This window comes from Amphiprion ocellaris, chromosome 21, assembly GCF_022539595.1.
Source record: "Amphiprion ocellaris isolate individual 3 ecotype Okinawa chromosome 21, ASM2253959v1, whole genome shotgun sequence".
In the NCBI taxonomy this organism is placed as follows: Eukaryota; Metazoa; Chordata; class Actinopteri; family Pomacentridae; genus Amphiprion; species Amphiprion ocellaris.
This window is the reverse complement of record NC_072786.1, coordinates 12055081-12073535: the sequence shown is the minus strand read 5'-3', so window position 1 is coordinate 12073535 and position 18455 is coordinate 12055081. Positions and strand designations below refer to the sequence as shown.

General features: G+C 37.5%; 1 protein-coding gene across 2 annotated transcripts; it reads left to right on the top strand.

Annotated features, from left to right (window-relative positions):
- The first annotated feature begins 1905 nt into the window (after nt 1–1905).
- LOC111581170 (solute carrier organic anion transporter family member 1C1-like) lies at nt 1906–18158 on the top strand. Of its 2 annotated transcripts, none has more exons than XM_023289211.3 (15): nt 1906–2038; nt 2341–2433; nt 5024–5165; nt 6166–6298; nt 6531–6655; nt 6748–6894; nt 7756–7854; nt 8296–8550; nt 9860–10024; nt 11571–11766; nt 11877–12042; nt 12982–13166; nt 13257–13321; nt 14165–14282; nt 15461–18158. In XM_023289211.3, exons 2-15 carry the CDS (start codon nt 2386–2388, stop codon nt 15672–15674), a joined length of 2058 nt encoding a protein of 685 aa, XP_023144979.2. In that variant the 5' UTR covers nt 1906–2038; nt 2341–2385; the 3' UTR covers nt 15675–18158. The 2 variants fall into 2 exon arrangements, with proteins under 2 accessions (XP_023144979.2, XP_023144980.2); XM_023289212.3 differs by lacking the exon at nt 1906–2038 and adding an exon at nt 2106–2233.
- Nucleotides 18159–18455: the final 297 nt, after the last annotated feature.

Here is an 18455-nt window from a genome sequence, read left to right as displayed (position 1 = left end):
CTCCTCTACCAGTTGGTTGTAAAACGTTAGCAGCGCTGCCTCACAGCAAGAAGATTTGAATCTAATCAGCTTTTCAGTATTCAGTTTGCAGGTTGTGTCTATTTTTCTCCAAGTCTTTCTCCTGCAGTCTGAAAACATGCATGTTGGGTTAATTGGTGATTTTTCAGTGCGAGTGCAAGCATGGTGCATGCTAAATGCCAAATATCAATACCTGCAAGGCCTCATTAAACTTAGCCTTTAAAGATGTGACCTGAGAGATTAACTCTGAGCAGTGGGATGGATCCTGACATTAGAGTTTGAATTTGCTTGCACAGTCGTTCTTCCTGGGGCACTGACCCAACACCGTTCATGGTTGGGATTATTATCTTGCCGGTGCAGTTATGAAACGCTTGAAGATGAAATTGATTGAAGGTAGAATTGTGAACTGGGTTTAATTTGAAATTATAGGAGGGTTTGCATTGTTTTTCCATAACGGATGCTTTTGAGAAACTAAAGTTTGGGTTTTTTAATTTAAGGTTTTTACTGAAAATAATTCATATCAGGGTACTTCTCAAGACCCTTAGCGGTAATGTATTATGTGGAGCAAATGTCTCCTCCAACTCCAGGAGGCCAAAACTGTGCTTCTAAAACTTCCAGTATCCCCACAGACAACAAAAGCAAAAGTTGTGACCCAGACATTCTAATGCCTGTTCTTTGCGTTTACAACCAATCACAGTTCTGTGTTTGATTCCATCAGTGTGAACTGCAGATATTTTCCTTGTTTTAGGGTCTAGTTTAGGATATTTCAAAGATGCCATGCTTGTTCCCCTTCTCCTTCTATCCCTCCACCCAAACCTCTCTTCTCTCCTCCCAGCTGTACCTCCATCCAGGTTGGTGTTTCACCTGCAGATGGAGCAGTAGAGCAGAGAGGAGCTCTGATCCTGCACTGCTTTGACCCCACATCCAAACAGGAGTACAAGTTCCTGCAAGTGAAGAAAGGTATAGAGAAAAGTCAGTTTTTCACTGCAATATAAAGTCCTGCATCTCTATGGAAATGGAACAACCGTAGCTGGAAGTACAGAGAACTCAAATGTCTTCTGCACAGTATAAGAACATTATATCAAAACAAAAGGATTTATTTTAATTCTTAAAAACTGGAAAGTCTGGAATCAACCTGTGCAATATTCTGTTGCAAAGTGAACTTGGTCCAAAAATAATATTTCTACCTTCTATAGAACACTGTTTCCATACTTTCTTATCTCCCTTGTGTAAACACAGCCTCCAGTTCAGCTGAAGTCTCTGAATTTTTTTTTTCGTCACATGACTGTTCTCAGCTGAATCAATTACAGCTTTGTGGTTTGTTTCCAGTAGTGCGATTTTTAAAGCATTTCAAAATGCTTTAAATATTCGAGTAATCAAGAGTGCTTATACTGAATACATGCAGTTTACCCAGTGACATAAGGTGATGTGCAGTAGCCATCAGTGCAGAGTGAAATCCATTGTTAGCTGCTATCAATGGGACAGGAAGACTTTGATCGGAGCCTGGAAAACACCCGGCCTTACAAAAGCTGCGTTTCTCCAGGAGAGGAAAGCATTTTGCTCTTTGAAACTCGCAAACTAACAGACGCAGCGGGCCTCGCAACCACAATAAGCTTTGGCCGAGCTTCACGCTGCTGCCGCCGTTTGTTGTGCGTTCAAAAAGGATGGACACTCGGGAGGCCTGTGATGTTCACAGAGGGAGGATGTGTCCTTACGTGTGTTTGTATTCGCTGAACCTCTGAACCTCTGGGTGCTGGTTCAGACGGAGCTGGATCAGCCACGCTGGTCACGTTTGTGTTGGTGTGAGTGGGTGTTCTGTGTGAAAGGGGGGCTGGACGAGGAGGAGGAGGAGGAGGCCAGATGGTTTGTTATTGACGTGATCAACAAGTGCACCTGAGTTACTGATTACAGGTGATTTTATAATTGTTTGGTGATAAGACTCTTGCTTTAAGCACAAAGTCCTGCCAGACGCAACAAGGCTTCTGCTGTCATCCATCACAGGACCACTGCTGCCTGTCGGGTAAATGCTTTGGTTTTTAGGTGATCAGATTCTTCTGCTCTGTCTGTGCCATCGCTGTTTGTGGTGTAATTAGATAAAATGAGCAAGAAAAATGTTTTAAACTGCAATTAAATCCCAAATCTAGGCTACAAAGACGATATTTATTAAATTCAACAAATACAAAGCTACACTATTAAGCAGAATAGAACTCAAAAAGCAAGTAGTTTGTTTAATTTATACTTTTTTTTCCCCAAGTAAATCAACTTCCAGAGTTTCACAACTTAATTTCTCATGCTCAGTCTTTTCTTTTGCTTTTCTTGCAGGTTTTTAGATTTTTTTTTACATTTTTCTGCATCTGTTCGAGCATCATGAGTGAGTCCAAGAAAACACGTGAAGCTTGCTGCTCCAAGCTCAAGGTCAGTAAAATTTTACCTTCTGCCTATATTTCAGTGTTACACAAGGGAATATTGATTAAACTGTTCTTGCATGGTGAAAAGTCACAGCTGTGATAGCTGTAAATTCTTACTATTAAATGGCTTTATTTTATTTTTTTGCCTGCATTATGTGTAATCATCTCTGCCTTACAAATTCTGTACCTGACTTTTTTGTGTGGTTAAAAAAAAAAAAGAGTGTTAAAGGTTAAAATGCACTTTAAATATCAGATAAATGCATAGACATGAGGTTGCTAGTCAGTCAAGTTGTCATGGGTGAAGGAAAAAAGTGATATCAGTATTATAAGCTGCTGTTTATTGCCTCTATTATAAGGCGTCATAGATTATTACAAGCTTGCCAAGCAGACTGGCCATATAAAAGAAATGTGACTGCATCCTCTCTGGAGGAGATTACATAAAAACATGTTGGAGGAAATGTTTGCTTGCTGACTTAACTGCAAATAGCTGTAGTTTTCTGAGAATTCAATGAAAAATCTGTGACCTGCAGCCCAGAGAGAATCTTCTCTAATCATTAACTATGTTTGTCAATAATACGGCTGGTAGGATTTGTATTAGGCAAAAAAAAAAATATATATAGAAGCGATTTCAAGAAATGTTATTTCATATGTAGTCCAAAACAATGTTCTTGCAGGCTTCCCCTCTATTGCAGTCTTTAATTCTTCTTAATCGGTTTGCTTAAAACACTATAAATTGTCTTTTCAAAAAGGGATGAATATAAAATGTTTTTAAATGCGATCTCAAAATGATATTATGCAACTGATTGAGGCTAAATCTGCACGTTAGAGGAAAGTAAAGTTGGCGTATTCAATAGTTCACAAAGTCTGTAGAAAATGCATTTTACTGTAACAGAGGTTAGAATTAGCTAAACTGTAAGGCTAGAGATGGACATTTGCAAGTACGGTAAATATATTTTCAGAATTTTATCTTTTTTTGGGTGTCTTTTTTTTTAATGCATTTTACACAATAATAACAAAATAAAGTGAAATCAACTCTTTTTTTTCCCCTAATTCAATTGATTTCAATGTGTTTTGCTCCTTTTTTTTAAGAGTTTATCTCCTATGTCTTTAAACTTCAAAAGAATAACTCATAACTTGAAATGGTTTGAATGAAAAGCTGTAAGTTTATAACAAGCAAAACTAGGATACCAGCAGACTTCCCAGAATGCATTGTTGCAGAGTTAAAGCCCCCCAGAGATCTTTTTGTTGTAGATTGAGACAACAAACATGGTGCAAACTTGCTTTGTGTCTTTGTTAAATTAAGTTATGCTTTCTTTTCATAATAATCAAACCAACTGTAACTATGGCAAAGGTTAATACTGATTCTGTCCCTGCAACTGTTGACTTTTGTATCGGATTGTCGGACTCTGCTGTGGTCTGAGGGGTAAATAAAGAAAATAAGCTTTTTAAACATAAATGTTAAAAAAAAAAAAAAAACTGTGTATGGGACTCTTTGCTTCAACCTAATATTTTTTTTTTTTCCAAGTTTACTCGGCTCAACTCTGCTAAGTTTAAAAATAAAAGTCTAAAACATGTAGACAACTTTTTCTTGTTACACTTGTGTTTGCACAATCGATCTGTTTTTATGGAATTATGTTTACATACCACAATGTCAACTGTGCAAACATAATGCAAAGGGTTAGAAAAAAGGTGACTTTTGTTGTTTTAAAACGGAAGAAGTCTGCACTAAAAATGAAGGTAATCGCTGAAAATCAATCACAAACAAATGGACCTAAAGCTGCTGACAAACAAACAAGGGAATCTGGTCCAGCCTTAACTAACATTAAGTCTTTAAGTGTTGACAAGTTGCTGGTTAAAAATATAACAAACTATTTCAAAAAACACTAGAGGTGGAATAATTAATCAACTGGTAGTCAGCTATTGACAATTTAAATGAATCACTAACTGATAAATTTGTTTGAATAATTTTTCAAGGAAAAAATTGGCTTCATAAGTTTCTTTCCTACTATGACTAAATGTCTTGGCTTCTAACTGAATAGCTTTGTGTTGTGCCCACAACAAGGCATTTGTCATCTTTGGGGAAACATTTATTGACATCTTTTCTCATTTTCCTTAAGAAATGATCTGCATCAACAATGAAATAAATGTTAATTGCAGCCCTAATACTAACTGATGGCCGAAACTGTCCAGTAGAGCCACAGCATTGATGCTTTCTGTTTATTGTAAACAGCTCTCTTGTTTAATCTCCCCAGAATGTCTTTAGAAGGACTGTAATCCCATCAAATATAAATTAAATCATTGTTGAAAGCACGTGTGAAGAGCTGTAGGTCTTTAAATGTCTAATTACACTAGGTCCCTGCCTGGCAACACTATCAGTCAGCTGTTAAATATTAGTACAAAATATGATTACATCCTTTCATCATGTTAAAAAGCCTCATTCAGACACTTTGTCTGCAACAATCACCTTATCCTTTTACTCTCCAGAGCCAAGTGCCAAATTAATCATCTTAATCTGCAGTAATCATTTAAAGAATCACTGATCTAATCAATACTCCTCAGCTAGAATAACTCAGTCTTGTTGTTTTTATGTTTTCCAGCTCTTCCTGGCCTCAATGGCCTTTGTGTATTTTTCCAAAGCCTTTGGTGGAGCCTACATGAAGAGCTCCATCACCCAGATCGAAAGACGCTTTGATATTCCCAGTTCCTTGATTGGGTTTATAGATGGCAGCTTCGAAATGGGTATGTGAAACTTCTACTGCATACAGGGTGAAATGGAAAATGGTGAATAAAGGATAAACCCTGTGAACCCCAGGCAGACTCTGGGAGATTTTTCCGTTTACTCCTGACATATTCTTTACCACATTATAAAGTCCTGCACTTCTATGGAAATGGAACAACCATGGCTAGAAGGCGAGAGACAGTGTGAATGGCTTTTTAAAAAAAGAAAAACAAAAAAATGAATTTCTTTGAAAATATATTTCACAAGAACTGAGAACCTACAATCAGTGCCAACAGGAAAAAATGCGGGCTCTATATGCTTTACATATTTTACTATTTGCATTTTTAGTGTGCTCCATTTGTACGCTGCCTGCAGTTAAAAGTCCCAGAATTTTTGCTGTGTCACTGTTGGTAATAGTTGAGTCACTACTTGCTCATCAGTGATGCCAAGATACATAGAATGTTTAGTTTTTTTAACAGACTGATTTCCACAGATTATCAATTTCTGGTAACTTTTAAATGACATATGTAGAATATAGTGGGTTTTTTTGGTTTGTTTTTTTTTAAAATGACCGATCACGATTTTAAACTTAAATTTGGTTACGTTTAACTAAGTGGAAGTTATAGATGAATCAATGAATGCCTCTTGGAAAGTTTAAAAAATGATTTTTGGATTTTTTTCTCTCTCTGATAAATGGTGTAAAAATGGCAAAATTTTAAAAATAATGTGTTTGGGGGTTCACAGGGTTCATATATCAAAGCAGTGGTTTAAAATGCAAAAAATGGCCATCAGGAAGGTGTAATGCAAATGTTTACATGGTGACTTGCATAAATAATGGAAGAAAACGCATTATTGCAGAAAAGTATGTTTATGGGTCAGAATAACTTCTTTTAGCTTCAACTTGCACCTTGACACCCACAAAAAAGCAGCTATAACACAAACATATGGGGGGAAAACCCCTGAAGCATATTGTGAACCCTTCATGCACTAAGTACTTTATTTTAAAATCTTTCTTCCCAGGCAACCTCTTGGTCATCGCCTTTGTGAGCTACTTTGGTGCGAAGCTGCATCGCCCCCGGCTGATCGGTATCGGCTGTGTGATCATGGCTGCTGGATGTTACCTTACAGCGCTGCCTCACTTCTTCCAGGGACCGTTAGTACACACATTCTTAATAATCACTTTTAATATTTGTCATAAGGGCATTTTAATACAGTTCGATATTCACAATGAAGTGGAATTATGAAAAAATAAGTTTTTCTTTTATTAACTTTGATTTGTTGACCTGTTCTACATGCATGTTTTTACCGCCCTGCCTCAAGAAAATGTTAAATTCTAATGTATAATTTGCAGAAAGTCTTGTAATGATAATAATTCTATATTTCAGGTATAAATATGAGACCAGCGTGTCCCACAGTACAAATGTCAACAGCACTGAAAGCATCCTGCCCTGTTTGTCCAACCACAGCGTCACTGATACAGACGACACACCTGATGTTTCAGCCATAAAGGGTATTCAGCACATTTACTGCATTCAGTTAAAACTCCGTTCACTTTAAACACCAGATTAGCTCAGTTGTAACTCCACTGTTTCCCCCCCTCAGCTTGTGAGAAAGCAGCCGGTTCGTCCATGTGGATCTACGTTTTCTTGGGAAATATGCTTCGAGGAATCGGAGAAACTCCCATCATGCCCCTTGGAGTTTCCTACCTGGACGACTTCTCCAGAGAAGAGAACACACCTTTCTATCTGGGTCAGTTACTTTTTACACATTATTGCTAGTTTTGTATGTTGTCTGACACAGTTTCCACCTTTTTCGTCCCTTTTTCTGTGTCAGTCAGCTACTTAAGATTTTATCGTCCCTTTTCTTATGTAATAATGAAGCAGTCCTAATCAGTGTCCCAGTGTTGGAGCTGTTTTTATCACCTGCCTCTCTTCTACCATTCAGATGTTCACTGTCCTTCCAGATGATGTCAAAATGCACTGCAAAAACAGCAACACCTGCACACAATTAAAATTACATAACTAAATTCAAATAAAGTGCAATGACAGTAAATTTTCATTCGTATTTTACAGATTTAGGTTCTTGTCTAAATTATTATTGCGTTCTAACACCTTCAGTAAACAAAAAGATAGATTTGGCCTCCATTGTTAGAAACACCTTGAAGTGTTAACACTTGCTCAAGATTAATGAAAGAATTTTATTAATTACAAGATTAACCAACTAGACGCAAATAATTCTGCAGAGCTCCCAAAGAGACATTTTGAAAAGGGTGTTCTGTGTTGTGACATTTAACAAAATACCCCCGTCCCCCTAAAAATGTACCGAATATAACTCAATACAAATATTTAAGTTTGCCGAACATGTTTCCAGAACTGGAGGTTTAATGTCAAAGTATACAGAAATATGTATACTACGCTGTTTACGCTGTTTTTCTTTGTAATTGCAACAGCAACTGCAAAGTAGGGCCATAAACCTTTAAATAATTAGCATATTTTAATAATGGTTTGTTATTATACTTTATTTGTATGTAATTTAAGAAAGCAGAATTGGAAACATGTAAAATGAATGTAACGATGAATCTACACTTTTTCTGTTTCTCTCGTTTTCCAGCCTGCATCCACACGGTGGGAATCTTAGGACCCATGTTTGGCTTCATGCTCGGGTCTTTCCTCGCTAAGATCTACGTAGACGTTGGATCTGTGGACTTGGGTATGATGTGAAAAACACAAATGTACAGTGTTGCAACACAACAGACTGTCATTTGGGTAACTCTGGAATATCTTACGTCAGTAATGCTCATGTTATCAGAATAATATTGTTATAGAATATGAAGTTCAGTCCCTTTTTTTTTGTCAAATGTATTTTTTGCAAATATGTCAGTCATAAGAATAAGGGTAAAATATTCCTAGAAGAGGTCCAACGCCCCCTAAAGGACAATTCTAGCAGAAGTAGTCCTGCCTTTGTACCTACATGGCAATGTTGTACTGAAAGAGCAGGAATGGGAGGATTTCCCAACATTTTCCTCTTGTTGACACAGCAGGTCACGTTCACGGGTTACTAGAGTTGTTGAACAGGAGAACTCTGTGCCCTGGTCGTCCTCTGGGCAATGACTCAGCTACAAACCCTTTAATGACCTTCTCCTTGCCCCAGACACCATCACCATCACCCATAAGGACTCCCGCTGGGTGGGAGCCTGGTGGTTGGGCTTCATCGTCACCGGCACCGTGATTCTGATGTCCAGCATCCCCTTCTGGTTCCTGCCCAAGTCCCTGCCCAAACAGGGCAAAGAGGAGAGTCCGAGTAGAAGCACAGAACTGTCCACGGTGGCAGAACAGGAAAACTTTCTGCCAGAGGAAAACCAAGAGGCTGAGGAGAAGCCGGTCACATTCAAGGAACTGGCTAAAGGTAACGCATTGGGTCAACTTTAGCCTCCCATAAAGGTCAAAGAGTCTGAAACTGGCTTATCTACAGGAACTCAAGTCATAAACATTAAAAAAGGTGAAATGGCACAAATTATGTCACTGTTTAGTGTTTTTAGGGTTTAAGCGATTAATTATCAACCATATATATGGAAATATATAATACTATATGGTTGATAATTAAACACCTTAACACTAAAACTTGTTTAATGAGTTTTTCAAAAAATATTTATGGCAACATGATATCCATTATGTTGCCATAAATAAAAGAAACTCATTAAACAAGTAGAAAGATAAACTTCTTTATTTTACAAAAACAAATGTTTTCCAACTAACTGCATATGTTGTCACTACTGGGAAAAACAAATGGAGGCTCAGTATTTCACTCTTTATATTTTTAATTTGTTTCTAGACTCTTTTCTGTAAATGACCTACAGTTCAACTGAAGGCACAGTTTTGTTTTGTTTTCCAGATCGCTGTTGTTCACAGCAGTCATTAATGGCTTTTTAGTTGCAGGAAGGAAAGCAGAATTTTTTGGATTTTATAGAATTTGGTTGTAACAAATTTACTCGAAAAATTTCTCAGCGGGGAAACATCACAATTTTAAGATCAGATTTGGTCGATGCTGCAGATTCATTCAAGGACTATCAAAGTTAAAGATCCAAAGACTGGGACATTATATAATTTTAGGACTGTTTATTATATAAAGAGAATTTTAAGGATTAAAAACAAAGCTGTTAGCTCAGATAATAAAAAATAAAATGTTTTGCTACATAAATTTCTATAAATGTTTGTGTTTATATGTACAGACATGTGGAAATTATATGGAATAGAAATTCTTTTTAATGTCCCACTGTCACATTATCAGATTTTCAGAATACGATTGTGTAATAAGTTGTATCTATATTTAAAAAATGGAAACAATACTTTAGTTTGTGTTGCAACATTGCACAACATGCAGACTGTGATTTTGGGTATTCAGCAGCATGATATCAGATTTTCATTAGACTATTGTGATCAAAAGACTCCACAATACTATTGCTGTATCTGTAGAAAATGTCAAGAAGTTTTGTTTGGTCTCATTTTTGGCTGATAAATTTCAGACAAAACAAGGATATGGACTTGAAGAGGGAACCTGAAGCTATAACTGTACTGTATGTTGTTGCTATTAGTACCATGACATTACCATCATATAAAAAACAAAAAAAAAGCCATCAGTACCAGTATCCTCCAACACTCAAACAGCAACAATGTGTCTCTTCATAAACTAGTTTGCTCTGATTTCTCTTCTCCAGATTTCATTCCGTCTCTGAGGAGGCTCTTCAAGAACAGCATCTTCTCCCTGATGGTCCTCACCTACCTGGTGGTTGTCAATGGCTTCATCGGCATGATCACCTTCAAGCCAAAGTTCATGGAGCAAACCTTTGGCCAGTCGGCCTCCAAAGCCATTTTTCTGATAGGTATGACCCCCGTTCACCCTGCAGCAGCTCAGACAATAATGTTGTTGAAGGGAAGTGTGATTGTGTGTGATAAAGCAGAGTTAACATGTAAGTAGCCCTCTGAGAGCTTCTCCCTCTGAGCTATAATTAGCCTTTAACGACTGTTTACCAGCTAACAATGTTACCGTGATAATATGGATTGTTCAACCGCCAAACATTGCAGAAAAAACGGCTGGCAGCTGAACAGAACGGCTTTAATGCAGATACCGTTTGATGTGCGTTTGACGGCAGGAGTTTTCTGAGCAGCACTTCAATGCAACACGAGGTGGTTTTTACAGCTGAGAGTACATAAAGTTTTTTTTTTTTTTTTTTTTTTTTTTTTTTTTTTTATCCCATCAGGGATACGGCAGCAGTACTGCTTACTGATCCAGTACTTTAATAGTACTCTAATTGGTACTTTTTGATTTGATTTTATTTCTTTCTTTTTTTTTTTTTTAAACAAATGGTAAATTGTTCTTTCACAGTAAAATCAATACTTTTTATGCATTGCAATTACATAAAAATCTAATTATTTTGAACATATTTCCAGTTAAAGAAACTACTGAAGTTGGGTACTATCCTAACTATAGTATAGTTAGGATTTAAAAACTGTAAACTTTACTTTGCTTGATTAATTACAGATAATAAGTTATTCAGAGTAAATTGTTCTGTCACAAAATTACACACTTCTCCACTTTTGCATTTAAATCGGAAGAAATGCAATTTTTGAAGAGATTTGCTGTCATTTGAAGGGAAATTTATATATAGTTAGGATAGGAGAAATTGTAAATTTTTAACTTAAATTTACTCTGTTTTGTTAAATTACAGAAAAATAATTTACTGATTATAGGGGGAAAAATTGTCAAACTGTAGCACATATTAAAAGAAAAGTAAACTGCTTCTTCAGTGTTTTTTAAACTGCATTAAAATATATATTTAAAAGAAATTTGATGTTATTTGAAAACTGTGTAGTTACATTACAAAACTTTTTTTAAAACTTTTATTTACCCCTGTTACATACATTACAAATGGGTAATTTGCACATGACTGTAGAAGAAACAGCCAGAACTGTAGTGCTTGACAAGTGTGTATTTTTACAAATGGTAAATTGTTCTTCACAATAAAATTACACACATTTACTGCATTTAAATGAGCAACTGCAGTTTTGAAGAGATTTGCTGTTTGAAGGAAAATTATGTATAGTTAGGACTGATGTGTTTTTTTTCTGTCATATTTTCTTTCCTTGTTTTAATTTACAAGTAATGAGAGATATTAATTTACATGTTAACGGTACAACGGGACAAAACTTTTTTTTTTTTTTGCAAATGGTAAATAGTTCTTTCACTATGTGATGAAATTAGTTCTGTATTCAACATTTTCAGTGCTTTTACCATTTTGAACGTTACAATGGTTTGTCTGGCACCCTTTCTGCCAGATTTTATTTTTTTACTTTCATAATTTGTTTTTACAGTGCAGAAGAACATTTGTTACAATATTCCTTATGGGTTGTATCTATTTATCCATCCAGGTATTCTCAACCTGCCAGCTGTAGCTCTGGGAATCATCACTGGGGGTTTTGTGCTGAAGCGGTTCAAGCTGGGTGTCATCGGAGCAGCCAGAGTGTCCATCACTGCTTCTATCGGCTCCTTTTGTATGCTTGCCATTCAGGTTTTCATCCAGTGTGATAATGCAGAGGTGGCTGGTCTCACTGTGTCGTATCAAGGGTGAGCGCAATACACAGATGCACGACTACAGGCCTGTTGGTGAAGCCCAATCGCAACGGAAATAACTCTAAATCTCTTTACAAGTGTTTCCTGTGTTCTTGTGTCGCCAGGGCTTCTCATGTCTCCTACAACCCCCAGACTTTGTTGTCGCAGTGCAACATGGGCTGCTCCTGCTCCATTAAGCACTGGGACCCGGTGTGCGCCTACAATGGCATGACGTACGCCTCGCCCTGCCTGGCTGGCTGCCAGACCTCTACCGGCACCGGCAAGGAAATGGTGAGGAAGCGACTTCAAGATCCTCCAGATTGAGTTGAAGTCACATTTATTTCTAAAGCACATTTAAAAGTAACAGGAGTTGAACCAAAGTGTTGTACAGTTCTTTTTTAAAAAAAAAAAAAAAAAAAAAAAAGGTGTGCCTAAATGTGGGACTAGCAATCAAACACTGTTCTCCGATCTGTACGATGAATGGCTACCTAAAGAAGTTCTTATGCATCATTTCCTGTTAGATTTAAGAAATGGCTCCACATGGATGATTTTTGCACTGTGACGATGTTGGAACATGAGACCAGAAACGATGCACAAACACTATTTTTCTTCAAAATAGTGGCTTGAAAACAGCAGATTACAATGTTGCATTTGGAAATCCTTTATGGCGGCTACTTATCTTTGCATTCAGTATATGCATAGAAGCCTAATGTTTATTAGTAGCAGATTTGGGCACAATCTCTACTCAACTTAAAGGACAGTCTGCGAACTAATAAACCTTAATTAGCTTACTTAGTTAGCTAGATTGTACCCCGACCCCCACCCAAAAGCAAAAAAAAGTTCTGATTTTGGATTATTTTTCACTTTAAGCCCTGCAAGTCTTTCTACTGTAACAAGCTTGTTGTGCCTGACTAACAATATGTCTGTAGTTTAGAATTATTTCCAAGTCCACATATATTGCTATCTATCGGTTGATATTGGAATCGGAACTTGAGAGTTGGACAATATCGGTTTTCAGCAAAAAAGCCAATATCGGACATCTCTAAATTTAATATATTGATGTAAAATGTTAAATTTTGGAACCCAAACATGACAGATGACTTCTATTCAGTAAAACTCTGAATTTTACAACCTAAGCTTGGATTTCTCAAATGTAAAAATGAGCACAAACTATCCTACAGCCCCAAATTAAAACAGATTGTTCACATTTGTGCCTTTTTTCATCTTTAGGTGTTTCATAACTGCACCTGCATTAGCGAGATGACTGCCCCAGTCTCGAACATGTCTGCAGTGTTGGGTCAGTGCCCCAGGAAGAGCGATTGTGACAACAAATTTAAAATCTACATGGCTTTGTCTGTGCTGGGGTCCTTCATTTCAGCCTGCGGGGGAACGCCAGGCTACATCGTACTGCTCAGGTCAGAAATGAAACACTAATTGTTAAATTCTTTTAAGCGAAGTTGCTCATATCAACACCTAATATATTCAATTGTTGTTCGATATTTCAGGTCCATACAGCCAGATCTGAAGTCGCTGGCTTTGGGTATGCAGACGCTGATTGTAAGAACTCTGGGTGAGTACTGAAGCAGTTCGTATCGACTCCCATAACTGTTACAGCAAGTGCAAAAGGCTCAGAAGCAGGAAAAGAAGATGCAGACTGAGGAATATGGTTTAACAATTCTTTTTATTTACAACACAAAATAGAGCTACAAAAGACAACCGGACAAATAACTCAGAAGAGGAAGTGCTACTGAACCAAAGGGACGGAGGACAAACTACAACCAGAAGAAAACTTAAACTACGGTTAACCTACGTTTGGTATAACTAAGGCAGGAAAACCAATAATGATAAAGAAACTAAAACAAAAAACCTAGACTACAGAATCCCCTGATACAAAACCCCAAGACCAAAGGCTATTTTACGCTACGCATAAAATACATTTAACTGAAGTCTAAACACGGAACATGACTTAGAAAATTCAACATGTTAAACTACTGCATTAACTAATAGTCTGGGTGTGACTAGGGCTCTAGAACTTGGCTGACTCTAACTGGGGGGAAACGTCAGACTTGGGACCAGGCTCCATCCATCTTCCATGCTCCCGTCTGTGGAGTGAGGTGGAGGGCTGACGTCCTTGGTGGTGTTGCTCGCCCCAAGTGGAGGGCTGATGTTTCCCAAAGCGAAGCTGGTGAAAGGTGGGTAGCAGAATCCTTGGAGAAACGGAGAATCAGCAGGCAACGGAAACCCAGGAAATCCAGGCAGCAACAGCAGGCAGGAGTCAACTTCTAAACACAGAGAACAGGGTTACTGAGAGAGAGCACCACCACAGCTCACAGCCTGAAGCTAACACAGCAAATACAACACAACTTGCCTGTTTTTTACAAGTCTGTAAACTCATGTGACGTTGTGTTTTCAGGTGGGATCCCTCCTCCCATATACTTTGGAGCGCTGATCGACCGGACCTGTTTGAAGTGGGGTACTAAGCAGTGTGGAGGCCGTGGAGCGTGTCGGCTCTATGACGCCAACGCATTTAGGTACAGAAAAACTTCACCTTGGCTTGCAGTATATCAGAAGCATGTCCATTTCAGCATTTAAGAAGGATATTTAGATTCAAAGAGCCTCACTCCAAGCAGCCAGATTGATTTCAGAGGTCTTAAGAAGCTGAGTGCCACAAACGTCTGAACCCCAAAACTCACCGGCAAGTTTCAAAGTCATGTTTACTTAAAAATTGCCGAAGTTGACCATTAATCATGGAAACTATTAAAACGGAGAGAATCGCTGGACTTTAAACTGTCAATGACATCTGATCTAAAGATGTGAGGTAAAGTTTTGAAGAAGATCTAAGCTGAAAATCAGGATCTTTTATCAAAATGGCTTTGTTCTACAAGTCTCATTCAAAAATGGACTCTTTGCAGATCCCCACCTGCTTGTGACCAACAGTCACATGGCAAAAATTCAGAAACTCTTTGGCTGTTTCATTAGTAAATTTTTTAAAAAATGCAGCATGGCAAGAAAATGGTATACAAAGGAGCAAGTAGTCACTAAGATGTTGGAAGATGCATTCAGCATGGTGAAACGTGTTTTTAAAGTTGAGGTGCAAGTAGGGTAAAAGATGTAAATGGTAATGTACCAACAGTATGTTGAGCCAGCACTGGTAATACCAATATTTTTTTAATACAATAAAAAGGGCATTATAGTGTTATACTACACAAGACAAATCTGAGTCTACTTGTAGTCATCATTGTGCTGTTTTCATAGAGGTGCAAGATGTTATATTGCAGTGAAAAATGAGCCCACAGTGAGTGAAAATGTGGCAGGAGCAAAAACCATCCAGCAACTGCTTAAACTTCACAAGGTTAATTTGTTTTGTGTTTTAAAAGACAAAAGCATTAGCATATCAATGGAATTTGTCATAATGTAGCCATAGATTTAGCCAGCAGGTGTGAAAAGTGAAGCCAACACTGGCTGAAAGAGCATTATTTCGAACAGCCAGTAGGTGGTGACTCTACTGACTGTTCAAAACACAAAAAGAGCCACAGAAATCTGAAGAAGTCACCCTACTTCTCACTTGATTTGTTACCTCGGTAAACATTTTCCTAATGAGTTTATGGTCTCCATCACTGGTTTCAAGTCTCCTTCAATACATGATGTTCATTGATGAAGTGAAACAAAAATATTACATTTGACCTGTTCCGTTGTACTTTCCTTCCAGAATGACGTTCCTGGGGCTCATTACTGGACTATACTGCATAGCCAACATGATGTGGGGAGGACTCTACCTCAGAATTGTTAAGAGACAGAAGAAGTTGGCACTGAGGAAGCAGGCCAAAGAAAATGGACTGGAGGGTAACGGCGTGAGCAATGGACATGCCAAAATCAACATCACCAAAAATAAAGAAGACATGGATAAGGAGAGTACTATTTGAGATGTTTTAGTAGGGCCACGTCGTTGTGTAATGCAAAGGACGCCTGCATACTGTGCTGCTTTTATACTGGACCAAATGTGGTAATGGTACAGTGTCGGCACCCTTTGGTCATTGAGCAGAATTTTTTTATAATGCTGTCATATCCAGCAACTAGTTCACTAAGGTCAAAAAAACCAAACATAATGCCTCTTCAATATGTGCCAGTGTCAGCACGACATTTGAGCAGAAGCTTGTAGTTGAATTATGATGCTGTGCTATTATGAATCTGAGAACAAGTCAAAGAAATGTGATATCTGAAGAACATTTGGCTTGTTTTCACCATTCATTCTTGACCAGCACTAGTCCAGATAATGTCTCACCTACAGCTTTTTATTGAAAGTGATTTTTTTTTTTTTTTAAGCACAGTAACAGTGTTTTAACTACTAATACAAGACGACCACAGTGTTTGTTGCCTTACATGTGGTAGCATCAGTTAGTAATGTGAAGTATTGTTCTGGTGGCTGGTAATGAGTTTCAGAAATTATTTTTTTTGGTGGATCTGTTAAACCTGCTTGTATTAACCCGGTGCCAAATAGGAGTAACTTAAAAGGACTGTCATTTTGGGGAATGTAAGAAGCCAGGGAAAATGGGTAGCTTGGCTGTATCCAAAGGTAACAATTCTACCAAACGTCACATTGTAAATGCAAAAGCTTGTTCAAATTTAAACATCCGTACCCTGGCCATCTTAAAATCTTGGGCTAGGCAAGCTTAGAAAGATCAGTCATTTGCACATACGAGTTTCTTAAACTTAGAAAAAATTAAGCTAACCAAATAGTCCCATTAACTTTATACTGTAAGTTTAATCATTGTCTATTTAGTCACAGCAACAAGCCATTTAAGTTAAATAAACCTAAATTCTAACTTAAACTAAACCCAATTCATTATTTTGTTTAGTTGTACAAACATAGTAATAGTTAACCCATCTTATTGAATTCACTTATGTTTATGTGGCTGCCAAATCTCCATTTCAGGAATAGTTTCTTACTTTAGACGGTTAAGTTCATCCAAGAAGAAGAATGTATCTGTGCAATTTGCAACATCACTTACAAGTGATTGCTAAATACAACACATCTAAAATAGCAATCATAACTCCACACTTCTCAATTTGGACTATAACCTTTTGATGCACAACATGGGTCGAAAGTGACCCAAATCCAATGGAACATCTTGATCTCCTGACCCACGCTGCGCATCAACGGGTTAAGATTAATATTGTAATGGCTGTTTGCAACCGGATTGTCCAAAATCCGAGTGATCTTGTCCTTGTCACTGCAGTGTTAAACACCCCGAACAAACTGCAGTTTTCCATCTTGATAAAACAGTAGGTGGTGCCACCTGGTGGCAAAACCAGGCACTATAACTAATGAAGAAAATTAGTTGAACTGATTTTGGAAAACAAGCTAAGATAGCAAAAACCAAATTGTTTTTTTCAGTGGAAACAAATCCAAATTGCAGAAATTACCTGCTACTGGTGGTCATCTGCCGTATTTATACTATCGGTTGCCTGAAAACGAGCAATGTGTGCAAGGTGCAGGAATAGACGTTGAAATTTCTGGTTATCAAATGATCAGAAATCAAAAACGGCTGAATAGATTTGTCAAATAAAGTAACAAATATTTCCTTTGCTGTACGTAGACTGATTGTGCCTGTGCTTAGTCATCCCCAAAGGCTTATTCTGGGGCAAGAAAAAAAATCTGAAATGACATGATTCACTGTGCGGTAGAGATTTTAGATTCGGGTCCCCCTTGTTCTCAGTCAGGTGACTAGTGACTGCCAGTACCTTCCACCAAATAGAAGTCTAAACCTTATTGTATAACGTTACTGTTGTTGTGACCTGACTGACCTTTTCATGTTCTCAAATGGTGAAGGTGATCTCAGTATGTTTTAAAATGTGAATCAATTGGGTGAATAACCTGGTGGAAGTATTTTATATCCTTTTTTTTAAAATCTGATTTTATTTGTATCTCAAACTGAGAAGATTTACTTGCCTTTCAGAAACCATGTTTTACAGGTGATTCTTTTGTTTTCCTCAGTTTCTGTGAGTTGCATTTAACAGACTGGTGACTTATTCCGACTGTAGTCATGTGTTCAGCAACATTTGACACATCTGGATGTCTTGTCCTGTCTGGCATTGCACATGCTTGTTACATCACATTAGACAAACTCCACAGGTCATGAGTGTTGGCATTCTCTGAACCCACCAGTGTTTGTCTGGAAAAGTTCACTGGTTTGTTTGTGGACTAATAGTGAGTGAAATGTCATTAGACTTTATTTGTGATTGACTCTTACAGTGACTAAATGTATCATCAAAAAACACAGATAATTTGTTATGTTGTGCTCAATGTATTTCTATTTTGTCCATATTTTTATCACTTCTGAGCTTTTTTTTACAATTTTGTTGATTGTACATGCATATCTGTAGGCATTAAAGGCAAATTTTCTCAATGTGTTTTCAAAGTGGGATTTATTTTTAAAATATAATTTTTACAAGTTTATTTATTCCCCTCAAGTTACATATGATAAAATTTAATTTTTTTCCATACACTCCCTGTCCTGCTGAGTCTTTTATGATGCTCTTAAAATAGCTATACTAAGTTCAACTACTGTTTTCAGTCAAATCTGTGCCAACAAAGGTAGCGGTTTATTGTAGTGGTATGTTTAAAAAGCCAAATATTTCTCTTGAGGAGACTGAGGATTACTGAAACCCAAAGATGCAGTTCACTTGACAATTCTTGGAAAAAT